The sequence below is a fragment of the Schistocerca piceifrons genome, chromosome X (assembly GCF_021461385.2).
Source record: "Schistocerca piceifrons isolate TAMUIC-IGC-003096 chromosome X, iqSchPice1.1, whole genome shotgun sequence".
Classification (NCBI taxonomy): Eukaryota; Metazoa; Arthropoda; class Insecta; order Orthoptera; family Acrididae; genus Schistocerca; species Schistocerca piceifrons.
This window is the reverse complement of record NC_060149.1, coordinates 141443757-141467590: the sequence shown is the minus strand read 5'-3', so window position 1 is coordinate 141467590 and position 23834 is coordinate 141443757. Positions and strand designations below refer to the sequence as shown.

The 23834-nt window shown below is 39.1% G+C and overlaps 1 protein-coding gene across 1 annotated transcript in view; it reads left to right on the top strand.

Moving 5' to 3' along the window:
- The window catches only part of LOC124722042, a 312916-nt gene that overhangs the window by 279268 nt on the left and 9814 nt on the right, over positions 1–23834 (top strand). The window contains exons 17-19 of the mRNA XM_047247233.1: positions 9007–9174; positions 14637–14769; positions 21333–21454. Coding sequence (XP_047103189.1) covers positions 9007–9174; positions 14637–14769; positions 21333–21454 — 423 coding nt within the window. The remainder of the gene's footprint in view (positions 1–9006; positions 9175–14636; positions 14770–21332; positions 21455–23834) is intronic.

The window sequence follows — 23834 nt, the reverse complement described above, 5'->3', positions numbered from 1 at the left end:
TTTTCCTCTTTTCTCAACATCTTTCTTTTATTTTTATTGTACTTACTATTCCTGCCATTATTTCATTGCCACATCTTTCCTAAGATTACTTTCTGGATTTTATCTTATATATTTGATTCATTATTAGTACATTGAGATTTAACTCTTGAGTAGTATATTCCATAGTTACTTCATTCTCATTACCTGCAGTAATGTACCTTGTGCAATGGAGAGTAGGGGGTTTTCCTATTAGTTTGCCTTAGCTACTCATGAAAGAAGTATTTTTGGAATTCTACAATATTGAGAAAGTTATATTTTTCACTTGTTGTGTATCCAACACCTCTGCTAACAAGGGAACCTCCCCATCGCACCCCCCTTCAGATTTAGTTATAAGTTGGCACAGTGGATAGGCCTTGAAAAACTGAACACAAATCAATCGAGAAAACAGGAAGAAGTTGTGTGGGACTATGAAAAAAATAAGCAAAATATACAAACTGAGTAGTCCATACACAAGATAGGCAACATCAAGGAGAGTGTGAGCTCAGGAGCGCCGTGGTCCCGTGGTTAGCATGAGCAGCTGCGGAACGAGAGGTCCTTAGTACAAGTCTTCCCTCGAGTGAAAAGTTTAATTTTTTTTATTTTCAGACAATTATTATCTGTCTGTCTGTCCGTCCGATGCGAGGTAACTGCGCCGTAGTATGGGGACGCTACACATAAACATACATCGAAACATATACCTGTCATGTGATGCACATGCCGTCACCAGTGTCGTATAGAATATATCAGACGTGTTTTCCTGTGGAGGAATCGGTTGCCCTATGACCTTGCAATCAAATGTTTTCGGTTCCCATTGGAGAGGCACGTCCTTTCGTCTACTAGTGGCACGGTTTTGCGGTGTGGTCACAAAACACACACACACACACACACACTAAACTTATTGCAGTGAACAGAGAAGCCAATGAACGAAAGGACAGATCATAACTTTGTGAAAATAAAGAACGTAAACTTTTCAGTCGAGGGAAGACTTGAACCAAGGACCTCTCATTCCGCAGCTGCTCATGCTAACCACGGGACCACGGCGCTCCTGAGCTCACACTCTCCTTGATGTTGCCTATCTTGCGTATGGACTACTCAGTTTGTATATTTTGCTAATTTTTTTCATAGTCCCATACAACTTGTTCCTGTTTTCTCGGTTATCTGTGTTCAGTTTTTCAAGGCCTATCCACTGTGCCAACTTATAACTAAATCTGAGGGGGGTGCGATGGGGAGGTTCCCTTGAAAGTACACAGCTGGCCATTAAAACTGTAACACCAACAAGGACAGCAAAAAATGAAGTTTTGCTTATTGTGTATATATAATATAGTAGGAAGAATAAATGATTAAATTTGTGGATCATTTGAGGGTATACAGTGTGCTAAATTTAGTACACAGAGCTGCCACCCCTGACAGCAATACTGGCTCTCATCCAGTTGGGAATCAAACTAAATTGAACTTGGGTGATAAATATGGGTATGTCATTCTATTTTGCTTCCACTCTATGCCAGAGTTTATCAATCATAGTGGCTGGTGAGTGGTGGTGTGCCAGTCTCTTGGCAGCCCATGACAAGATGTTTTTATTGGCTTAGAGTTCTGAAGAATATGTCAGCCAGGGCAGCAGTCAAACACCCTCTATATTGAGGTAGGTCAGGACAGCAAGGGCAACATGTGGCCTTGTCAGAAAATGATGTCATGGAGCCCTCAAAGATAGGCCACAGCCATTGGCTTTAACATGTCAGAAATGTAATGGCTGCTGTCCAAATTACTAACTATGCAAGCCATAGGTGATCATGTCATGTACCCATAACTATCACACAACAAGCTCAGCATGTATAATGATAATGAATGCTGTCTGGCAATTCTCATTCTCCTTGGAGCCTCCAAACACAGGTACATCAACCATATTGTTTCATGCAGAACTGATACTTGTTTGTAAAGTTGGCATGGTACAACTCCTTTGTCCAGTGTTGTAGACAGGCACACCACTGTCGTCTCACCTCTCTCTGCTGCCAAATCAAGGGAAACCACAACAATGGTTGTCATGTTGACAGTCCGTGGTACTCCAGCTGTCACTAACCTTTCTGTGTGGACAGGTGTCTTGCTAAAAATAAGCCCATTCATTACCTGACTCAAAGTAATTGATGTTGCTGTACAATCCTGCACAGTCAAGTGGACAATATGTCTGTTCTCCCGGGCACTAATTGTATGGAGCCTTTGAGATCCTGCATGAATTGAGTTTGGCCCTCCTGTATCCATCAACTCTGTATTTGCAGGTCAGTCATGGGATTCCAGGTAGTAGAGCAGCAATATCGCAGCACGATAAGTCTCAGTTTTGGTAGGCACAATCCTGCAACTGTTTGTATCTGACTTATCCTTCTTATATAAGGCAGAACCTGTTCTTCTTAAACTGTGTTTACACTGAGATTAAAAACGTGTTTCCATTCACAACATTGTTCCTCCAAAGTCAGCAACACATTGGCAATGATGTTTGTTGTTTATATTCCCGTCTACACTAGCGACAAACATTTCTACATATGTATTTACATTAAGAGCTATGCTGTGGCAAGTGAAGAGGAAGAATTAATGATATGTGGTGCTGCATTAATAATGCTGGACAAAGCAAGCAGACAAAGGAAAAAACATAGTCATCATTGGTGGAATGAGAGCACTTGAAGACTTCCAACAAACTTTACACATAATTTCAAACCTTTAAAAAACTTTTTCATGCTGAAACATCCCAGAAAATGATGAAAGGAAAAAAAGTTTATTGCTTACCATTTTTTCACTGTTCATGCAGTAAAGCCTCAGCATCAGACATGACATTTTAATTTATTTCTTCTTTACTAATGACTCTATTCACAACACAGTTTGCAGACAGTATTCACATACACCACAGAGCGTGGCTGCAGAATTTTATCATTGTGGAACACGTATTTGAAGAGATATGATGTCATAGACATTTAGATACATGAGAAACTTGATTTTGCTTAAAATGGAATTCAAATTACCAAAATTATATTCATCTAGTGTTTCATATTGAGATCACTTGGTGACTTCCAACAAACTTTAAGCATAATTTCAAACCTTTTTTTAAACTTTTCCCATTTACATGCTTAACATCATATATTTAACACATTAGTGCATTCGTAATCTGATGTTTGAAGCTGTTTTATACATGGGAATTTGAGTTTTTTGAGGATTGGGGCTTACTACCTACATCATTACTCTGCAATTCACATTTAAGTGCTTGGCAGAGGATTCATCGAACCACAATCATACTATCTCTCTACCATTACACTCCTGAACATCGTGCGGGAAAAACGAACACCTAAACCTTTCTGTTCGAGCTCTGATTTCTCTTATTTTATTTTGATGATCATTCCTACCATTGTAGGTTGGGCTCAACAAAATATTTTCACATTCGGAAGAGAAAGTTGGTGACTGAAATTTCGTAAATAGATCTCGCTACGACGAAAAACATCTTTGCTTTAATGACTTCCATCCCAACTCGCGTATCATATCTGCCACACTCTCTCCCCTATTATGTGATAATACAAAACGAGCTGCCCTTTTTTGCACCCTTTAGATGTCCTCCGTCAATCCCACCTGGTAAGGATCCCACACCACGCAGCAATATTCTAACAGAGGACGAAAGAGTGTAGTGTAAGCTGTCTCTTTAGTGGACTTGTTGCATCTTCTAAGTGTCCTGCTAATGAAAAGCAACCTTTGGCTCACCTTCCCCACAATATTATCTATGTGGTCTTTCCAACTGAAGTTGTTCGTAATTTTAACACCCAGGTACTTAGTTGAATTGACAGCCTTGAGAATTGTACTATTTATCGAGTAATCGAATTCCAATGGATTTCTTTTGGAACTCATGTGGATCACCTCACACTTTTCATTATTTAGCATCAACTGCCACCTGCCACACCATACAGCACTCTTTTCTAAATCGCTTTGCAACTGATACTGGTCTTCGGATGACCTTACTAGACGGTAAATTACAGCATCATCTGCGAACAACCTAAGAGAACTGCTCAGATTGTCACCCAGGTCATTTATATAGATCAGGAACAGCAGAGGTCCCAGGACGCTTCCCTGGGGAACACCTGATATCACTTCAGTTTTACTCGATGATTTGCCGTCTATTACTATGAACTGCGACCTTCCTGACAGGAAATCACTAATCCAGTCGCACAACTGAGACAATACCCCATAGGCCCGCAGTTTGATTAGAAGTCGCTTGTGAGGAAGGGTGTCAAAAGCTTTCCGGAAATCTAGAAATACGGAATCAACTTGAGATCCCCTGTCAATAGCAGCCATTACTTCGTGCGAATAAAGAGCTAGCTGCATTGCACAAGAACAGTGTTTTCTGAAAGCATGCTGATTACATATCAATAGATCATTCCCTTCGAGGTGATTCATAATGTTTGAATACAGTATATGCTCCAAAACCCTACTGCAAACCGACGTCAATGATATAGGTCTGTAGTTCGATGGATTACTCCTACTACCCTTCTTAAACACTGGTGCGACCTGCGCAATTTTCCAATCTGTAGGTACAGATCTATCGGTGAGCGAGCGGTTGTATATGATTGCTAAGTAGCAGCGTAATCTGAAAGGAACCTAATCGGTATACAATCTGACCCTGAAGACTTGCCCGTATCAAGCGATTTGAGTTGCTTCGCAACCCCTAAGGTATCTACTTCTAAGAGACTCATGCTAGCAGCTGTTTGTGTTTCAAATTCTGGAATATAACATTCGTCTTCCCTGGTGAAGGAATTTCAGAAAACTGTGTTCAATAACTCCGCTTTAGCGGCACAGTCGTCGGTAAGAGTACCATCGGCACTGCGCAGTGAAGGTATTGACTGCGTCTTGCTGCTTGTGTACTTTACATACGACCAGAATTTCTTTGGATTTTCTACCAAATTTCGAGACAATGTTTCATTGTGGAACCTATTAAAGGCATCTCGCATTAAGTCCGTGCCAAATTTCGCGCGTCTGTAAATTTTAGCCAATCTTCAGGATTTCGCGTTCTTCTGAACTTTGCATGCTTTTTCTGTTGCCTCTGCAACAGCGTTCGGACCTGTTTTGTGTATCATGGGGGATCAGTTCCATCTCTTACCAATTTATGAGGTATGAATCTCTCAATTGCTGTTGCTACTATATCTTTGAATTTGAGCCACATCTCGTCTACATTTGCATAGTCAGTTTGGGAGGAATAGAGATTCTCTTAGGAAGGTTTCTAGTGACACTTTATCCACTTTTTTAAATATAATTATTTTGCGTTTGTTCCTGGTGGATTTGGAAGAAATGGTATTGAGCCTAGCTACAATGACCTTGTGGTCACTGGTACTATATAAGACATGGCGGGAATGACATGCTGTGGAGCTGAATTTTGAAGACAGTTCTGGTGTTCATAAGTTCAGTAGGTTGTTGCCATCTGATTTCAAAATTCTGTAGAATATTATGAGGCCAGTTTGCCCAGAGAAAGGCATAACTTTCAGAAAAGAAAATTCTGGTGAAACAAAGACTTGTTTTTCAAATGGCTCTGAGCACTATGGGACTTAACATCTATGGTCATCAGTCCCCTAGAACTTAGAACTACTTAAACCTAACTAACCTAAGGACATCACACAACACCCAGTCATCAGACTTGGTGTTAATCTTCAGTTTTTGATGTTGGAAGATTCCTGTTAAAGCCTTACATATTTATTCCAAATTTCAAATCCAGCCATATCTCAAACAATTTCTGCAGATTGTGAAGTAGGACAGAACATAAACTAACACTAGCACTGCATAGTGGCATTTAGTGGCAACAGGCCAGAAACAATGTTCCTTTGATCTGTACTGATACAGCAGTGGAACACTGTTCTTGTATTTGCAACATCTTGACAAATTGTTGCAAACATCAGTAGCCCAGTACTAGCTGTGAAAAATGTTGTGATTGTTGTTGCAGAACATGTTTCTAATTCAGTGTAAACACACATTTACGAACAACCAATATTCAAATGTGATTTCTGAGTGAAAAACTTGCTGCACAATCTTTCCTTATATACAGAATGTAGGAAACATTATCCTACCTACTTTGTGTGGTTGTACTGAGTAGTTTAATTTGCATATCAAAGTGTGTAATACACTTCATCCCAGTTTGACATGTGTTGTAATTTTAATCGTTAGCAATATACATGGTGCTTTTACACTTCACAGCATGACAGCTGATGTACCGGGTGGTTGTAATCAAAGTGCAGCTACCCATGAAGGTCTACGCTCGAACTCTTACAAAAATTTGTGAATGCTGCAATTATAGAGGCTTAATGGGTGGGGGACACTATATCACATCAACAGTGTGAGAATAAGTTGGAAATTTGTGTTAGTCAGGCACCATGTCCAGATGGCCAAAGCGGTTCAAGCAACCACTCATGAGAAGCAGTAAATCTGGGTTCGAGTCCTGGTCCAGCACATATTTCAACATTCCCCATTGATTTATTTCAACACTCACTAGCAGCCATTGTCTGTCTTTTCTTCAGTTCTACTTTAGATTAACATGTCTTCCATTTTCCCAGCTGAAGGGTCTGGAGTCTTCCACTAGAACTGCTGAGAGTAGTATGTGATACATAATCTCCTTGCTTGACTTGTTATTCAATCCTGAATTTCCCACTATCTTTATAAAGTTCACTGCAAACTAATAGCATCAACATGTGCATTGCTTACTGTGCTAAAACATGTTGAATCAATGCCTTATTTATTTTGACCAATAAGACCATACAAGGCATGACCCCAGTCCAAAATGTCCACCAAATAACCAAAAATTCAATCAGCGTCCAACAGGAGCAAACCCAGAGGTCAGAGAAAAGTTTCATTTATCACTAAGTCCACAAAAAAAAAAAAACCACTGAATGTTATGGAGAAAACACACTGTACCATGTAACTTTGCTACATGAAATATCTTGTTGGTGGGGTTCAAATGGTATCCACTAAATTACAACTGCTTCATTGGCTGTCCACAAATTTGCCAGATACCTGCAGTTGAAGCTTATGTCATTTATCACAATACTGACTGAAGTGTAGGTGTCATGTCACAGTATTGACTGAAGCTTAAGTGTCGTGTCACAATACGTATTGGAGCATGGGTGTCGTGTCACAATAGTGACTGTTCCACTTTGTGACATGCCCTCTACCACTGTTAAGCTGTGTCACTATTAACAACTGCACCAGTGTAGCATTCATAAATTAATACAAGTACAATAGCTTTTATTTATTATAACTCCCAAAATACCTTTACTTGAACTCTTGTACACAAGTAATCTATACGGATGAAAAATTAGTCCGCCAGAAGTCATCACTTCCAGTAACAAATGCAGCACAATGGCTGTGGTGGTTCCAATAATGAATATAGTTACTAATAACATGTATTCCAGTACGGCATCTCAATAATCTACAGCACTTGTTGACAACTTTGTAACTGTGACCGCAACTGTGACCGGAGTAGAACTGCAACTGCAACTGCTCTGCAGCCTTCGACTGCAGGTTATAACACTGCAGATTGCTACACTGGATCCATGTGATTGGCTGCCACTGTTGAAAATCTCCTTGCCTGTTGGATCTCCTGGCTGCATGATTTCACTGTAATCTCTGGTTGATGCCTGTAATGGGTGTGGCAAAGTAGTCCATCTACTGTAAGTGACCTCTGAGAACAGCCACCGAGGGTTGTGCTGCTCATGACCTCACTTGCGAGGCATGCAACCTGGAACACAAAGGTGCTGGAAGGGATGTCTATCCAGCAGGGATAACTGGATGACGCAACAATATCATCAACTGTCTATCTGTACTACCAAACACAGCAGCTGAGAAAGTTATAAGATAAACTTAATACAATAACATGAACTGTGTGGTTCTATGACGTTTCTTTCATTCAACATTAATAATGTTCCAGTAGCACCCAATGGCTGGGTGAAGTTCGTATAAGAATGACATGACTATTTGCAATCTGCATATTACTTGTTTTCCACTAACTGATTTTCAGTTGTTTGAATGGTCTTTTACTCCAACACTTCTGTTTCTTACTTTTCTATTTGGTTTTTGCAGGAGGAAACTGTGGATCTGATTGCTTGAGATTTGGTGCCTTCTGCTAAGTACAGTTACTTCAGTTTAGTCTGTTGCTGTTTCACGAACTGTGTGGACTACTGTTTGTTGTTACATAGAAAATGACCATATAGACAATTATTGCAAAGTCATTATTTGACAGGTGTATTTCAAATTGCCAGGTGGACCATTTATATTTTTGTCCTGAAGGCTACATATTCTGTGGTTATGTTTGCTAAATAAACTTGATTCCAGGATTAACATAGCAGAAAAAAGAACTATACCAATTAGCATAGTATCACATGTTGAAAAAGTGTTTTATGAACCAGAATAAGGTGTCCCACAGTATGACTCTAGTTACATTTTCTAATATTTTTTATTTATTGGTTGCTTACCATTTTAAATTGCTAGAAGGTTTAAATGTTTTTATGATACATACTTCACCCCTTACTGCACCATACTACGGCTGAGCCATGGTGAGTTAGGTCATTCCTTGCAGTGCTATCTTTGCAAAAATACACAATTTTTTTATTGTGACTCATTCTTAAGGGAATGAATATACTATGAGGTTGTTGTCAGTATTCACTAGAGGTCTGGGGTAAACACCTATAGTATCTTTATTACACATTTGTGAGTATTCACTAGAGGTCTGGGGTAAACACCTATAGTATCTTTATTACACATTTGTGAGCAAAGAACAATTTCTTTGTAGTGACTGTAGAGCAATATTCATTGTCTTTTAATGAACACTGTAGTGTTATACTTCTTTATTTACAAAAAGCAGGGTTTTATATTTTTCTATGTAGAGCACTCAGTAGTGTGGCTGTTAATAGGTGCATTGTCTTGTAGATACCAGCTGTGTTACTATAATTTATTTTCACTCTTTTTATTTGCCTACCTTCTCAGGTAATGAGAAGAGTTGCTGAAATGCAAGAATTGGTGCAGAATTCAGAGCAGTATCTGACACAACATCAGAGGGAAGAAAGTGATTCAGAAAGCTCACATATTTCTTCATTAGATTCTGATGCCCCTGGTCAACTGAAACACAGTGATTCATTACTCTTGTTGGCACAGGTAATGTCTCATTTAAATCTTTTTTTAGTTTATGTTCAGTATCTGCATTCAATGACATTTAGACAAATTGAAGAGTGGAAGTGGAAAACATTAAGTGCCAAATCTCAAATTTTTCAGGAAAATCAAAAAACGATGTATCTCTTCCTGTACGTAATTTATTTGTATCAAAATAATTGAGAATGTATTCTGATATCACATAATTATGCTGCCCACTTCATCACTGCAAAAAATTATGAGACAAATTAGAAAATAAAAATAATTCATTAATAATATTCTGAGTGCCATATCAGGGAACTAACTGGTTGTAAATGCCAGTAGGAAAGTTCTTGATACTTGTGCCATTAGTACTGAGGTACTACATTTTATTTGTGATAACACAAGTACAGAAAGCAATAACTACCCTGTGCTGATGATGAGGAAATGGCAACATCGTAATAATATCTCTCTGTTTTGTAATTGATAAATGTGGCCGAATGTTTGGACGAGGTATGGCATAGCATACATCTGCCGTAGTCTTTCCTTGTTTGAATACATTGACATTTTTCTATTCTTTTGTTTGAAAGTAAGAATTTTAATAGCTGTTTGAGATGGATGAGTATGAGACAGTTTGATCATACTGCATTTGGAGACAGTGTTTCAGCAATGTTTTTAAAATCAAAGAAGTCAGTTGTATGCATTGGAATTATGTGGAATGGGTTCATAGCCTTAGCTGACTCAACAATCTTGTGTAAAACTTTTGGAAAGAAGATACTGGCGCATGGCACTTGGAACTCTTGAGAGAAGCAACACTTGGCACGGAAACCATGTTCGAAACACTTTCTCCATGATTTGACCCTTGGAGTAAGTCTAGGGAAATGCAACAGAGTACCAAGAATATAATATTACCAAATTCACATTTTGTGAAAAAAATGGTACTTACAATGATTTCAATATACTCTATTCTGTTGTTTCTCCTATTTATGTTATAATCAAGAAGTTCTTCACTACTCCAAGTTGCCAATGCCTGAGACCATCAATATTATCCATAACATTCTTAGTTAAATCTGCAGTAATGTTTTATATCAGTGATATAAACTCTCTTTATTACATGTTTAGAGTCGGCAGAGGTACCTAAAACATAATGATGGAAATCCAGTTATCAATACATAGCCAAGTTATCATATGCAGTGAGGAAAAAACTCCAAAAGTAGCTAAATTATACCAGAGACAACAGTACATCAGCTGCAGGATGTTGCAGGGTACAGTAAGTCACATATGCACAGAAGAAAGTAAAAAACAACTTATAACAATGAATATACAAATGAAGTGTGGAGTGATTTATTGTCCCTTTATCAGTCTGTAGGCCACAGAATTTGCTCACATCATTCTTCTGTAGCAACAGATGCTGCTCAGAGAGCTGCTGACGAGTTGAAGATGCACCACATAGGATGAATATGTGACTGTAAAACATAAAACTGGACAAAGTGGATGGGGATATAAATAAGAGTGCCCGTTTGAGTCTGGCCTTTAGTATGGAGCAATTTTTTGTTGCATTTTTTTTTGTGTCTATTCAAACTCTACACCCCCTTATCCTAGAAACTGTTGCATAAGAAATTTGTATGGTGATAAGTATAAACTTGCAGTGGTAATTGATCCTGTTGAAAAACAGTTGCAGCTCCTTCAATATTCTCTCAGTTGTGGAACTGGTTTTATTACATCTTTACTCAAGGTATGACACAGATATTCGATTTCTTTTGCACCTGCTACTTCCAACTAAATGAGAGGGACATTTATATTGCCCCGGTATTCCTACCTGGTTTTGTCTGTAAGAGTTACTTTGTCCAAATAATGGCAGACACTGGGACTGGCTATGTTAATGGAAGATGGCAGGAGTAGTGGCAATACCGAAAGACAATATCTTACATTATGTAGTCAAAAAGGGGTTCAATGACCATAATTTTTTGGGATTTGTCATTTAATGGTAATTATAAATATTGGGTTGGTGCATATGTTAGTAGTGTTTTTCCATTCATGTAACAGAGACTTTAGCCATCAGTAAAATATTCTCCTTCACTATTTGTTTTTTGATATAAAACAGAAAAGGTGAAAATCTAAGTGTGCAAGATCAGGTGAATAAGGTGGATGGATAATGAGTTACCAACCCAACTCCTGTATAGCATCTTTGTCAGTCTAGCAGACTGCGGGCAGGTGTTATCATGGAGTAGCATAAGTTAATGCAGTCTTCCTAGTCATTGTTCTTGGATTGTGTCTTCAAGATGTCTCAGTTGTTTACAATAGATGTCAGCAGTGATGGTTACACCTCTGGGAAGCAATTCATAGTGCCCCATAGAGTAGCTGTTTCACCAGATGCATAACATTATCTTTCGTGGATGCGCACAAGTCTTTTTTCGGGGAGTTGCTGCTTTGTTTGGGCTTAACCACTCCTTTCTTTTTCTTATGTCAACATAAAGACATCATTTCTTATCACCAGTGATGACAAAGGATAGGAGTGGTCAGTTTTCTTCACGAGCCAATTGATGATGAGCAAGTAGAGATGCACATATGGCCACCCACTGACTTCTGTGATTTTGGCTCGGAGCATGTGGTACCCATACACCCAATTTTGAGCCATCCCCATTCCATGCAAATGTCACATGCTGGTGGAATGATCACAGTTCATCACATTTGCCAGTTCTTGAGCACACTGATGCGGGTCATTGTGTATTAACGTGTTTAAACGATCTTCTCAAACTCCAAAGGTCTTCCTGAACACGGAGAGTCACTAATGTCAAAACGATCCTCCTCAAAATGAGAAGACCATTTTTTGCTGTGTTCTGTCCAATGGCATTATTCCCATGCATGGTGCAAATGTTTCTGGCTGTCTCCCCTGCTCTCACCCCTCTGTTGAACTCAAATGGAAGAACATGTCAGAAATGTTTCAATTTCTCCACTTGGCACTCCATTTTCTAGCATCAACAGCTCCACTCACTATCTTTCTAGTTTACACAACAGTTCCTCAAGGTGAAAAATTGGTTATGAGTCTGTTACAGATTGTGTTAATTGTACACTTAAGTCACCACAGAGGCCTTTACAAAACTCGCACTGAGTGAGTGGAACAGAAGTGCGACACTGCTGAATGCTTCATTGTTACGTGTGCCTGGTAGTTGTTAATGCAATTAAACCCATGATAATAGTTGAAGCATACTTGTTGCTTAAACTGAGATGAAATTTATGGTACCCTAAATAAAGAAACCAAAAATATTTTCTGTTTCTTGAGAATCAACCATTAAAACTGTTAATCTCCAATTGACTTACTTGAAATGAATTGTTTGTGTACTGTGACAGAGGAGACACCTGTTACCCATCTGTGGTGATGGGGAGCTTAAACAACTATTAAGTTTCAACATTTATTAAGGAGACCACAGCACCTATGTCTACCAGTAAACATATAGTTACACAGTTCTGATCTGCCAGGAAGCTTCATATCAGTACACACTCTGCTCCAGAGTGAAAATTTCATTCTATAAGTATTCCCCAGAGTGTCACTAAGCCACATCTCCAAACATCCTTTCTTCCAGGAGAAAGCTGTGAGCACTGGTTGTGAATCGTGCTTTGGTAACTCATCCGGTAGAGCACTTGCCGGTAAAAGACGAAGGTCTTGAGTTAGTCCCAGCCTGACACACAGTTTTAATCTGCCAGGAATTTTCATATAGGTACCTTCCTGATTGAAAAAGTAATAGGGAATGGTTGTGGTGTAGACTCTCAAAGCCTGAGGGGCTGTTGTCATGTCTACAGCTACATGATGATAAGATGATACTAGATACAGCTTAAGGAAATGGCTAAAATTTGCAGCTACTACATTTCCATGGTTATTACAACATATTAATATAGCTTGCCTCTGTGGGTATTCATATTGGTCTTGTTTACTGAAGTATTTTTGACAAAAAAGCAGTAAAATACTAAAATATTTAGATCTTGTAAATACTCAGCCTGAACTTGAAGGTGAAAATGGAAAAATAACACTGCTTGGTTTTAAAACACTTACTATTTGCTTTTGAAAGGTAAAAACTTGTCTGGTTTGAATGATACTATTTGTAATGATGAAAAACTGTTGATCAGTTAGTTTAATTACTACATGGAATCGAACAAGGGGAGGCTATTTCAAACTTCTCTGATGTTTATTGTTCTGCTGTTTGTGACAGTTTGAATGCTAGGTCAGCATGAGTACATATTCTAAAGTTGGTATTGGTAGTTTTAATGTTACTATTTAAGCCTTGTCATCTGAGGTGAATATATTGTATATTAAAGGATTGGTGTGAGAAGTCTAATGCTGCTCATTTGCTCATGTGAATAAATGATGGCAGTTAAAGCCATTCAGCTACACAACAGCTGCATCTCTATACATTGTTGGAACTGAAGCTTAATTACAAATAAGTGGGTTTTTTCTAAGTCTACCAAAATGAGAACTTAAGTAAACTACAAATATCAGCAAGTGATAACATACTCGGATAAGACAGTGGGTTCAGTTTTCTGTGAAGGTGCAACATATCTAGATTAAATCATGATCAAAAGAAATAGTGTTATAGTTCTGGATCCATCACCCAAAAACCTCCAAAGTGGCATTTCAGTCTCTCAGGGTTTCTATCTAATACTTCCTCATCTAGTTTCAATGGGGTGAATAGTGGAGGATGTGGCTGCACTACCAATGTGCTGTGCTCCAGTAAGACTTTCAGCTTTCACAGGTGTAGCTGTTGTAATAATTCCAGTTGCTGCTGATGCCGCCACTCTTGTATTTGTATTAATGCTACTAGAATGGCTTCCATGTGTAAACTGATTCTGTACACATTCAGAATTGTTTATCTTCATCACTCGTTTTATATTTGTAATATAAGCGCAATTTATTGCAGGTATAGGGTCATAACAGTCATAGACCATGTAACGGTTGAAAGTCAAATTTCAGTCTACAGCCAAGTTGCCATACACAGTCAGGAAAACAAGTCCAAGTACTTCATTTATAAACTGTGTCCAAAAGCAATAGTTCATCAGCCAGAGAATGATTTAGATTCCAGTAATTCATATACGTAGGGAAAAACATTGAAAACGAAGTCAGCCTGGTATAGTTACAAGTGAAGTCCAGAGTGAGACTGTCATCGCCTTAAGGCAGTCTGAAGGCCATATTAGCTAGCCCATATGATTCTTCTTCTGTTGCATTTGGAGGGTTGCTCAATTGCTGCACACTGTATGTGTTGTCTATACTTTGTGAGCCACCAAAATTGGTATCATCTTCCTACTGGGATGCAGTACATCGAACTTATAAATTATTTATTATTATTATTACCAAGTTTTAAATAGAGGAAGCTTCAATGCATATTATAGAAATAATAATGCCATGTAATTCATCATCCCCCCCCTCCCCCAAAGTTTACTTATGGTGTATGCTAGCCGTGATATTTGTATATCATCATGTCAATGATTTTTAATAGGGACAGAAGCTCATCTCAGATGAAGTAAATGATGCAGTGAGAAATATAGATTTAGGAGACAATGAACCATCTGAGAGTGATACGGATTCTATGAGTACTCCTACAAACAGTCCATCACACCGGCCACTGTCTGGTATGTATATAAAACATTTATTTTTGCATATATTACAAAAAGTAAGTAATAATATAAATAATTAAATGCACTGGTATTTTGTGTGAGTAAATAATGAATATTTTAAGAATGGGTTATTAAAGCCCATTTTTAAATTTTTTTTAAATTTTCATATCATCGGAAGCTAGGCTATAAATCAGTCCCGCAAGTTTAGTCATGGAAATGAATCTTTGAGAAACCAATAGTAACTTAAAACTGTACTTCATAATACAGTCCTATATTGAAGAAAGTTCATGAATGGCCACTAGGAATGTCTATAATAATAAACACAACTTCTGTTACTAGTCATGTACCATCTCACAGGTTCTTTTGTGACTGCAGCTAAAGAAATACATAATGATATTTTGACTTTAATTATACATCTTCAGTTTATTCATAGTGTACATTATTTGTTTGTAACATGAGGCTGACGCTCTTGAATATCGTATAGTCAACAGAAACGTTTGAATAGCACAACACCAAGTTTTCTGAAGTTCCTGGACACCATTTTCTGTTAATGACAAATTTGTTAACTGCAATAGCTGACAAGAATCTCTTGACAGTTGGTTTGCACAGTATACTTAAGTGTCTGGCAGTCCGTGTGAGCTTATTTCTTGTGTGTATAAAAGTAATGTTTGTGTTTGATGCTTCCCTAACATTTCCATATCACAAGACCATTGCTGACTGTTAACATAGGTGCACATATGAAAAAGTGGTACTAGTCTTGTGACCCATCACAGGTGACCTCTGGTGGCTAGCCCACACAGCTGCTGTTGGCAGACTATTTGAAGTGTAATGTGCAGGCGGCCTGATGCCATGGTGTGTATCCAGATGTTTCGTACAGGGTTATAGCACCCCTGCACTCTTGGAGAAAGGGCAGTCCTCTGATGTTGGTGTTAGGGCAACTGGTGATACATCCATGGCCTCTGCAGCAGATGCCACAGGTTATGACAGTGGCAGGGGAAGAAGATTCTGGCCTGGAAGAGGTGAGTAGGGGCAGAAATGGCATGTCCACAGACAAGTGTGGTGACTGCCTCCACATGAAGTATCATAAGGTGGACCAGTGATCATGGGGTTGGCAGTAACTCAATGTCTTGGCCATCAACATAGTGGAATTGTGCCAATGGTGAAATTGTTGCCCGCTTGGGTGGGGGCACTGAGTAAGACAGTGACAAAGGACCTGGCAGCACCAGCCCAGCTGGTGGCGGAAGTGCAAATGGCATCATGGGCACCAGATCCTGAAGGGGAGACAGGAGATGGCAACATCCACAAGGAGGATGGGTCCTTCCCTGCAGCAGAGATGTCCCATTAGGCCAGGAAAGGTTCTGAGGGAGGAGACAAAGGCAGCAGTGTTGGACCCATGGCCTTTGCCATTGTGTGAGGATGCAGCTGATTGTGGTGGTGAACCACCAACCCCTCACTGGTGCACACAATACAGACGTGGTGGCCAAGGCAGCCATAGACTGTAACCGGAATCTGCTTCAGTTGGTAGCCAAACCCCAAACCCAGATCGCAGAGCCAGAAGCGTGAAGAGGGCCGTGTCATTGGACATTAGTGGTGTAGCGTGAACAAGTGCAGGAGGGTGCATGGCTGATGACCATGGAGCATCCGAGCCAGACTCCTATCCCCCACTGGCATAAACCTGTAGGAACTCAAGTAGCATGTCAAGGCATCATCTGTGGAAGAGTCCATGACGTACTTCTTCATTTGAACCTTGAATATGCAGACTGGATGTGCTGCCTCACCATTAGATTGGGGGTGGGAAGGAGGAGCAGTTACATGGTGAATGCCTTGATGTGCACAGAAGTCACAGAAGATCTGAGGCACAAACTGCGTATCATTATCTGTCACAAGCATATAAGGCAATCCTTCAATTGGAAAAAGTTTTGAGAGGACCCGAACCATAGCCATGGCTGACATTGAAGGACAGTGGATAACTATGGAAATTTTGAGAAAGGATAGACAACCAACAACCAATAAGAACTGAGGAATGATCCTGCAAAATCAACATTGACGCATTCCAATGAACACTGCTGTACAGGCCAAGGAGAGAGCATTGCCTGTGGCACTGTCTGTTGCATAGCACACTGAGAGTAGGCCACAACCCTGAGACACAATGTCACTGTCAGTGTTCTACATCTACATGGTTACTCTGCAATTCACACTTAAGTGCCAGGCAGAGGGTTCACCGAACCATTTTCATACTACTTCTCTACCATTCCACTCTCGAATGTCACATGGGAAAAAGGAACACCTAAATCTTTCCGTTCCAGCTAAAACATGTCTCAGTCGGCCAAAGACTTGGTACAAAGAGAACCCCCAATGTCTAGACGTAGGAGCTGAAGCACATGCCACTGAAGGGCGGCAAATAGTTACATAATGGATCAGAATCTCTGCTCAGAGGCACTCAAAACTGGATTGGGAGCAACAGCAGCTGTTATATGGGAGTCTATAATAGGAAGTCCTTTCACTTAATGTTGCACTTCAACGTCTGAGTAAAAACAAAGGAGCTCATCCTGATCAAAAGTAGGATCCGGCTCAGTTGTGACCAGGTACAGCGCATCACCATTGGCGTGCTGTGTGGTACCACTAAAAATGTATTTCATATTTGTAGCAATACAAGGCCCAACACTGGAGGTGATATATTGCTTTGTCAGGGAACAAAGCAGTAGGATTAAACAACGAACCCAAGGGCTTGTGGTTTGTAATGACATGGAACTTAGACCCATACAAGAATACATGAAACTTCTTGAGGGTGTGCACAATAACCAAGTGCTTCCTTTTCAACATGGAAGTTGTGCTGCTGAGCAGAGTTAAGTATTTTTTATGCATAAGCTATCAGATGTTCAGAACCACCCTCACACCAATGTGCAAGAACAGCCCCAAAGCCATACTGAGAGGCATCTGTAGCCAAGATTAGATGGTGGCCAGGATGGAAGATAACCAAACAAGGAGCAGAATGCAATTTAGATTTCAAAAATATGAACATGTACTTGTAGGCCAGCATCCACCAAAAAAGAATGTCCTTGTGGAGCAATTCATGGTTAGGATGGGCCAACATGGTCACTCCCAGAATGAATTTTTGATAGTAGGCAATTTTCTGTAAAAATGCTTGGAGTTCTTTTGACATCATAAGAGCAAAGCAGGGCTGTGGCAGTAGTTAAATGATGACATAAAGGCTTTACAACATCCCCAGAATACCTAAAAACCATGAATACACAATGGATGGTGGAAAAAATTGTGACTTGGCCAAGTTGCACTATAACCCCTTAGTAACTAGGTGCATAATGCTCTTCCATGGATGCACCCATTACAGTAATGTCATCAAGATAGTTGATGCACCCTGAAATTGACACCATCAGTTGTTCCAAAAAAAAATGCTGTAAAATCACACTGAATGGGAGATGCTGATATTGGTAAAACCCAAAGGGTCTGTTAATGAGCGTTTTCAAATACCCCATCCACAGGAACCTGTAAATAGGCTTCGGATAAATCAGTTTTAGAGAAAAGTGGTCGCTGGTGAGTTTGGACAATAACCCATCCTGACAGGACAAAGGGCAGGTGTCAATGATAGATTGAGCATTAATGGAAACTTTAAAGTTACCACAGAGGTGAAGCTGATCATTTTCTTTTTTAACAATCATGAGGGTGGTAGACAACTCACTTGATGTAATAGGCTGTATGACTCCAAGAACATGAGCCTGTTGAATTTTGATTTCACATGATCATGCAAGGCCACTGGAATAGGGTGCACATGGAAAAAGCACAGCTGGACATTAGGTTTCAGGGTAAGGTGGGCCATAATATTAGTGGCACAACTTAGCCCATCTGAATAAAGAGATGACAACTCGGAACACAGAGAATCTAATTACTCGTAAGGCAGCTGGTCAGAAATGAGGTGCACCACATCCACAATTGAAAAACCAAAAGCATTGAAAGTATTCAGACCTAACAAATTTTCAGTGGCAGCATCATCCACTACCAGAAAAGTCAAGGAATGAACCACAGATTTATACACAGTGGGAGCTGTAAACTGCCCCAAAATTGGGAAATGCTGCATGTTGTAACTCACCAAATGTCAAGTAACCAGAGACAATGCCAGAAATCCCAAATCCACAAAAGTTTGTGAGTTCAGCAGCGTCAGTGCTGCACCCATGCCCACTTGTAGTTGGAGTACTTTTTCCATCACTCACACTTCAATAAACAGTTTCTTATTATTTGTAAGCACTGGAGACACACAGTCAACAACCATGTCCATATCTGCAGGAGAGGACTGGGAATGACACCCAGACACTACTTCCCCTTTTTTACTACAGATGTTGCAAGTTGCCCTGACATGTTTCACGAAACAGTATGGGCAAGATGGGAGCTCTGCCACTGCTGTGATTATTGTTTGCCATGTCACTGTTCAGTGCAGTGCAGAGGTCGTGTTTGTATGGCTGCCACGTGGTCCTCCACTCAATAACTGACATTCGATGATCAGAAACAGGAGCCACTGTGGCAGTGTCACACCAAGCCTCAATTTGATCACTAGCAACACAAGACATTTCGAAAGACTGAGCACTATTTAACCCTTCTGCTGAGGATGGGTTCTTGTGCTGCAGTGCACATTGATATACCTCCTTGTCAGAAGGCAACCGATTGCTGGCATCATGGACCATAACATCTGCTTAGGAATCATGACGAGCAACAGTAACAAACTGACATTTGCAACTAAGGTCATGGAGTTCAGCTGTCAAAGCCTGGTTGGACTGGTGGGGCTGTTTCTGACAAGAGAACTTGACACAGACTGCAATGATATTTGTTTACATACAGTAATAACTGGACAACTTACACATTCCATGGGATGAAAGTGATGCCAGTTCCTGGAGTGAGGCTAAGTGGCACAACAGCTAGTAGATTCAAGGGGAAAACTAAAAAAGGAAGAAAGGAACAAAGCCCTACACATGTTTATATCCATGATACCAAAAGTTAGGAAGTGCTGCCGAAGCTGCTTCTCATAAGCCTCCCAGTCTTTGACCATATAATCATAAGGGAGAAAAGGTGGCAGGTATGCTGATGGTGTAGAAGCCTGCATAGTCAATGTAGCCAAAAAATTCATGATAGCAACCATAAGAGCCTGCTGCTGCTCAAGACAGATTTGATCACTGCTTCCATTGACATGACAACTGACAAACAGTCAAATAGGCCGAGCACATGGAAGTGAGCACCACACTTCTTGCCAATTGTGTCATAATGCTAGCTACAACCAGTAGTGTGGCCGCTAAGAACAAAAGTGTATTTATCCACATTCAAATACACGACAAAGATGAATGGTACAATAAGCAGTAGAACACAATTTGAGAGAGAGTGCCGGCTACACTGTCTTTATATAGAGGAGGGCATGCCATCCACATTAGACTTGTGATCCACCACAGGCAGCCTCTGATGACTGACCTGTACAACTGCCATTGGCGGACTGCTTGAAATGTAGCGCACTGGTGACTTGGAGCCGTAGCACGTATCCAGGTGTTGAGCACAGGGTTATAGCAATTCTACTTTTAGGCATATGTTATCTCTGATCTAATGCTTGAATTTTTATTATCCCTACAACCATATTCTTTTTCAGCACCGTGCTGTCCTGTGAGTCATCCCAACAGAAAACATGCCTATGGTGGTCACAAATTCTTACTGCACTTATGTGCACTTGGATGCATAACCAAACTCCACACATGGCACATTCAGTGAGATACTCAAATCCTGTTGGCCAGATGATATCACAGACATAAAGCTTGAACCATGGTCCATATTCTTTTTACAATATCCTATTGTAGTTACCTACAACATGGTTTATGTACACCTATCAGCAGCTAAAGTGCTTCACTCTTTCAAGCTGTGGACACATTATTTTCCCATTCTTGCAAAATTTAACCAAACTTTTCAGCTTAATTAATTTAATAATTTTAGACATGATTTTTGTAGTAACTATTCAGCAATCACAATTAAAAAGGTAATTTATTTAATAATACAGTCCCAAACAGACAATTTATTAATAAAAATTTGAGAGTTGTGTTTGGTCCAAATTGTAGTGTTAGTCTGAAGAAAAACTAAAAGAGGAAGAATTATGTTACAAACAATCATAAATAACCAACAAGGCTAAAACAAAAATGTGCTTCAAGGTGAGAATTTATTTCAGTTCTTTGATTTTTGCAAATGTTGCTAAAATTATTTGCAGTTTGTGGTTTTAAGAACTTCTAGAATAAACTTTTATGATCAACATGCCCCATAATACTTTCTGTCTGAGGTATCTTCTTACTTCTTATGGGCAGAGGAAGATTGATGATCAACTTATAAATGTGTGTTATGGGTCGCATACGAAATTATCAGATATGATGGAATTTACTTTTTTCATTGAAATACTTTCTACAGTTGTTAAATTTAAGAATTAGAGTCTTTCTTGATAACATGAAATTAGCAAACAAACAATTTCTCATCAGACTCATTAGTATCTCTCTCCTTCTGCCTTCACCACCATCCTTTAGATAAGGATTTCTTTTTCTTTATAGGCAAGGAGCATTTAGGTTATCATTCCAACTCTGTTTTGACAGCCAGCGGATCAAGTTTTGGGCTGCACAGTCCAGATAACCTGTTACCTATAGGGTTTCATACAAGTGACCACAGTGTTCAGGTAAGTTAAAGATTTTAAGGATTTTTAATGGTTGTACTAAGCATATGTCACAGTTTAAATGTAAATCTAAATACTGAAGTAATTATTGATCAGATATTGTGCAGCTTGAGCACATCAGTAAGAAATGAAAATCTCTCACATGTACCTTTCTTCCAGGAGATCTGGTCAAGAAAGTTATGCTAGAGAGATTCTGAGAAGTCTGTAATGTAGGAGAGGGGTACTCACCAAAGTGAAGCTGTAAAATCGGGTTGTAGGTTGTGCCTGGCTAGCTTAGTTGCCATGTGCCTAGTGCTCAGAAGGAGGCATTGAACCTACAAGCTACATACGTCCTCCTGGAATAGCATGAGTTTTGTAGATCTGATTTGTTTGTTAATATCTTATGGATACTACAGTTGCCCATAAATTTATCTTGTTGAGCTGGTCATGCTATTCAGTCCCAGTTAATAATCACTGTTCTCAGTTCCTCTTCTTCAAAGATTTTATGAATTAGCTGGAAAACAAGCTTATTTCTCTCCTCAAACAATGTAAAGTGCCCTAAACAGATTTCCATAATTTTTACCATATACTGTCAAATTAACAATCAATACGATGTATTTTACAATGAGCACCAGTCTCCTCCTTATCTCTGTTTCATATACAATAGTGTAAGTTCAATGCATTACATTTTAAATAACATTCATTGCTAATGCAGGCTCTTTGGTTATTCCTTGCAGTCCACCATAAAACCTTCCATCAGCAACTGCAAGGAATAACATGTCCACCAAAGCAAATGACTACTTTCTTTCATCACTCATGCACACAGGAGGTGCAACTCCTGTGTGTGTTCTTGGCTCTGCATAAACAGAAGTGTAGCTACAGTGTTTTGCTCCACTCTAGCTAGTTCAATAGACTTAAAATAATAGTTTTTTCTCTCTCTAGTCATGTGAGTATCTTCCATTTCTCAAAGAGTCTAAGAGTGTACCCTGGCAATCCCTAATGAAATGTCATATTAAACTACACAGTCTTTTATTTTATTTATTTTATTTATTTATTTATTATTTGTCCTGTAGATCAAATCAGTACAATGGCTTGTACAACTGATATGGGATAAGTCAATACAAATATACAGTTTACAGGAGTCTAAAATAGTAAACAAGAGTATAGAAGAAAGATTATTTTACATTACCTACCAAATTATGTTACTTAAAGTTACAGCTTTACAGAGAATTGTTACATGATATGACAAGACTGACTTAACAACATTCAGCTTTGATACATTATCATGCACTAAGACAATTTTGATTCCAAATATTCCTGGACGGTATAAAAGCATTCTTTTATTAAAAGAGATTTCACTGCCTGTTTGAATTTATTTATTTCTTGGATTTCTTGAATAAAAGTTGGAAGATAATTATATAATTTTATTCCCAGGCACTTGACACCATCACTGTACAGTTTTTTTGAGTGGGGAAGTATTCTTAGAGAGGTTTTTGATCTTGTGTCATAATCGTGGTAGTCCATATTTTTCCTAATTTTGTTGATACTTTTTTTGGTAAAGAATAATAATTCTAGTATATATTGGCATGGGAGGGGCAAAATATTTAGTTTCTTAAATAATGGTTTACTAGTGTCTCTCTGTTTTTCGAACATAATTGTTCTGACTATCTTCTTTTGCAGTTTGAATATCTTAATTGATTCAGAATTTTGGCCCCAGAAGATGATTCCGTAGTTAAGTACAGAGTGAAAGAGTGCATGGTACATTGTGGTTAGGGTACTTGTGTTAGTGACGTTCCTTATTGATCTAATCATGAAGCATACTTTACTAAGTTTTGTGCTGGTAACGTCAATGTGCCTTTTCCATGTGAGCGTATCAGTAATAGTGACCCCCAAAAATTTTATTTCATTTTCAAGTTTAACATTATTTTTTTCCAGTGATATAGTTGGTAGTAATGGATTTCTGTTTTGGGCAGTGTGAAAGGTTATTCCAATTGTCTTTTTTGCATTAATCAGCAGCCTGTTACTTTGAAGCCATCGACTTATTTGATCTGTGGTTCTATCTATATTAGATTGGAGAATTTGTTCGGGCGCAGATATGAGTATAGAGGTGTCATCACCAAATAAAAGGGTTTTTGTGTTTGGTAGGCTGTGAGGAAGGTCATTTATGTAAAGTAAGAACAGCAAAGGGCCCAGGACGGAGCTTTGGGGAACGCCTTGCTTTATGGTACGTATGGAGGAGTGTACAGTGCTAGCTGTACCTAAGAGCTTTGTTTCATTTAATTCGACATACTGCTGTCGATCTTCCAAATAGCTTTTAAACCAGTCATAGGCATTTCCTCTTATTCCATAGGAATGCATCTTTTGCAGAAGTATACTATGATTAACCATGTCGAATGCCTTTGTT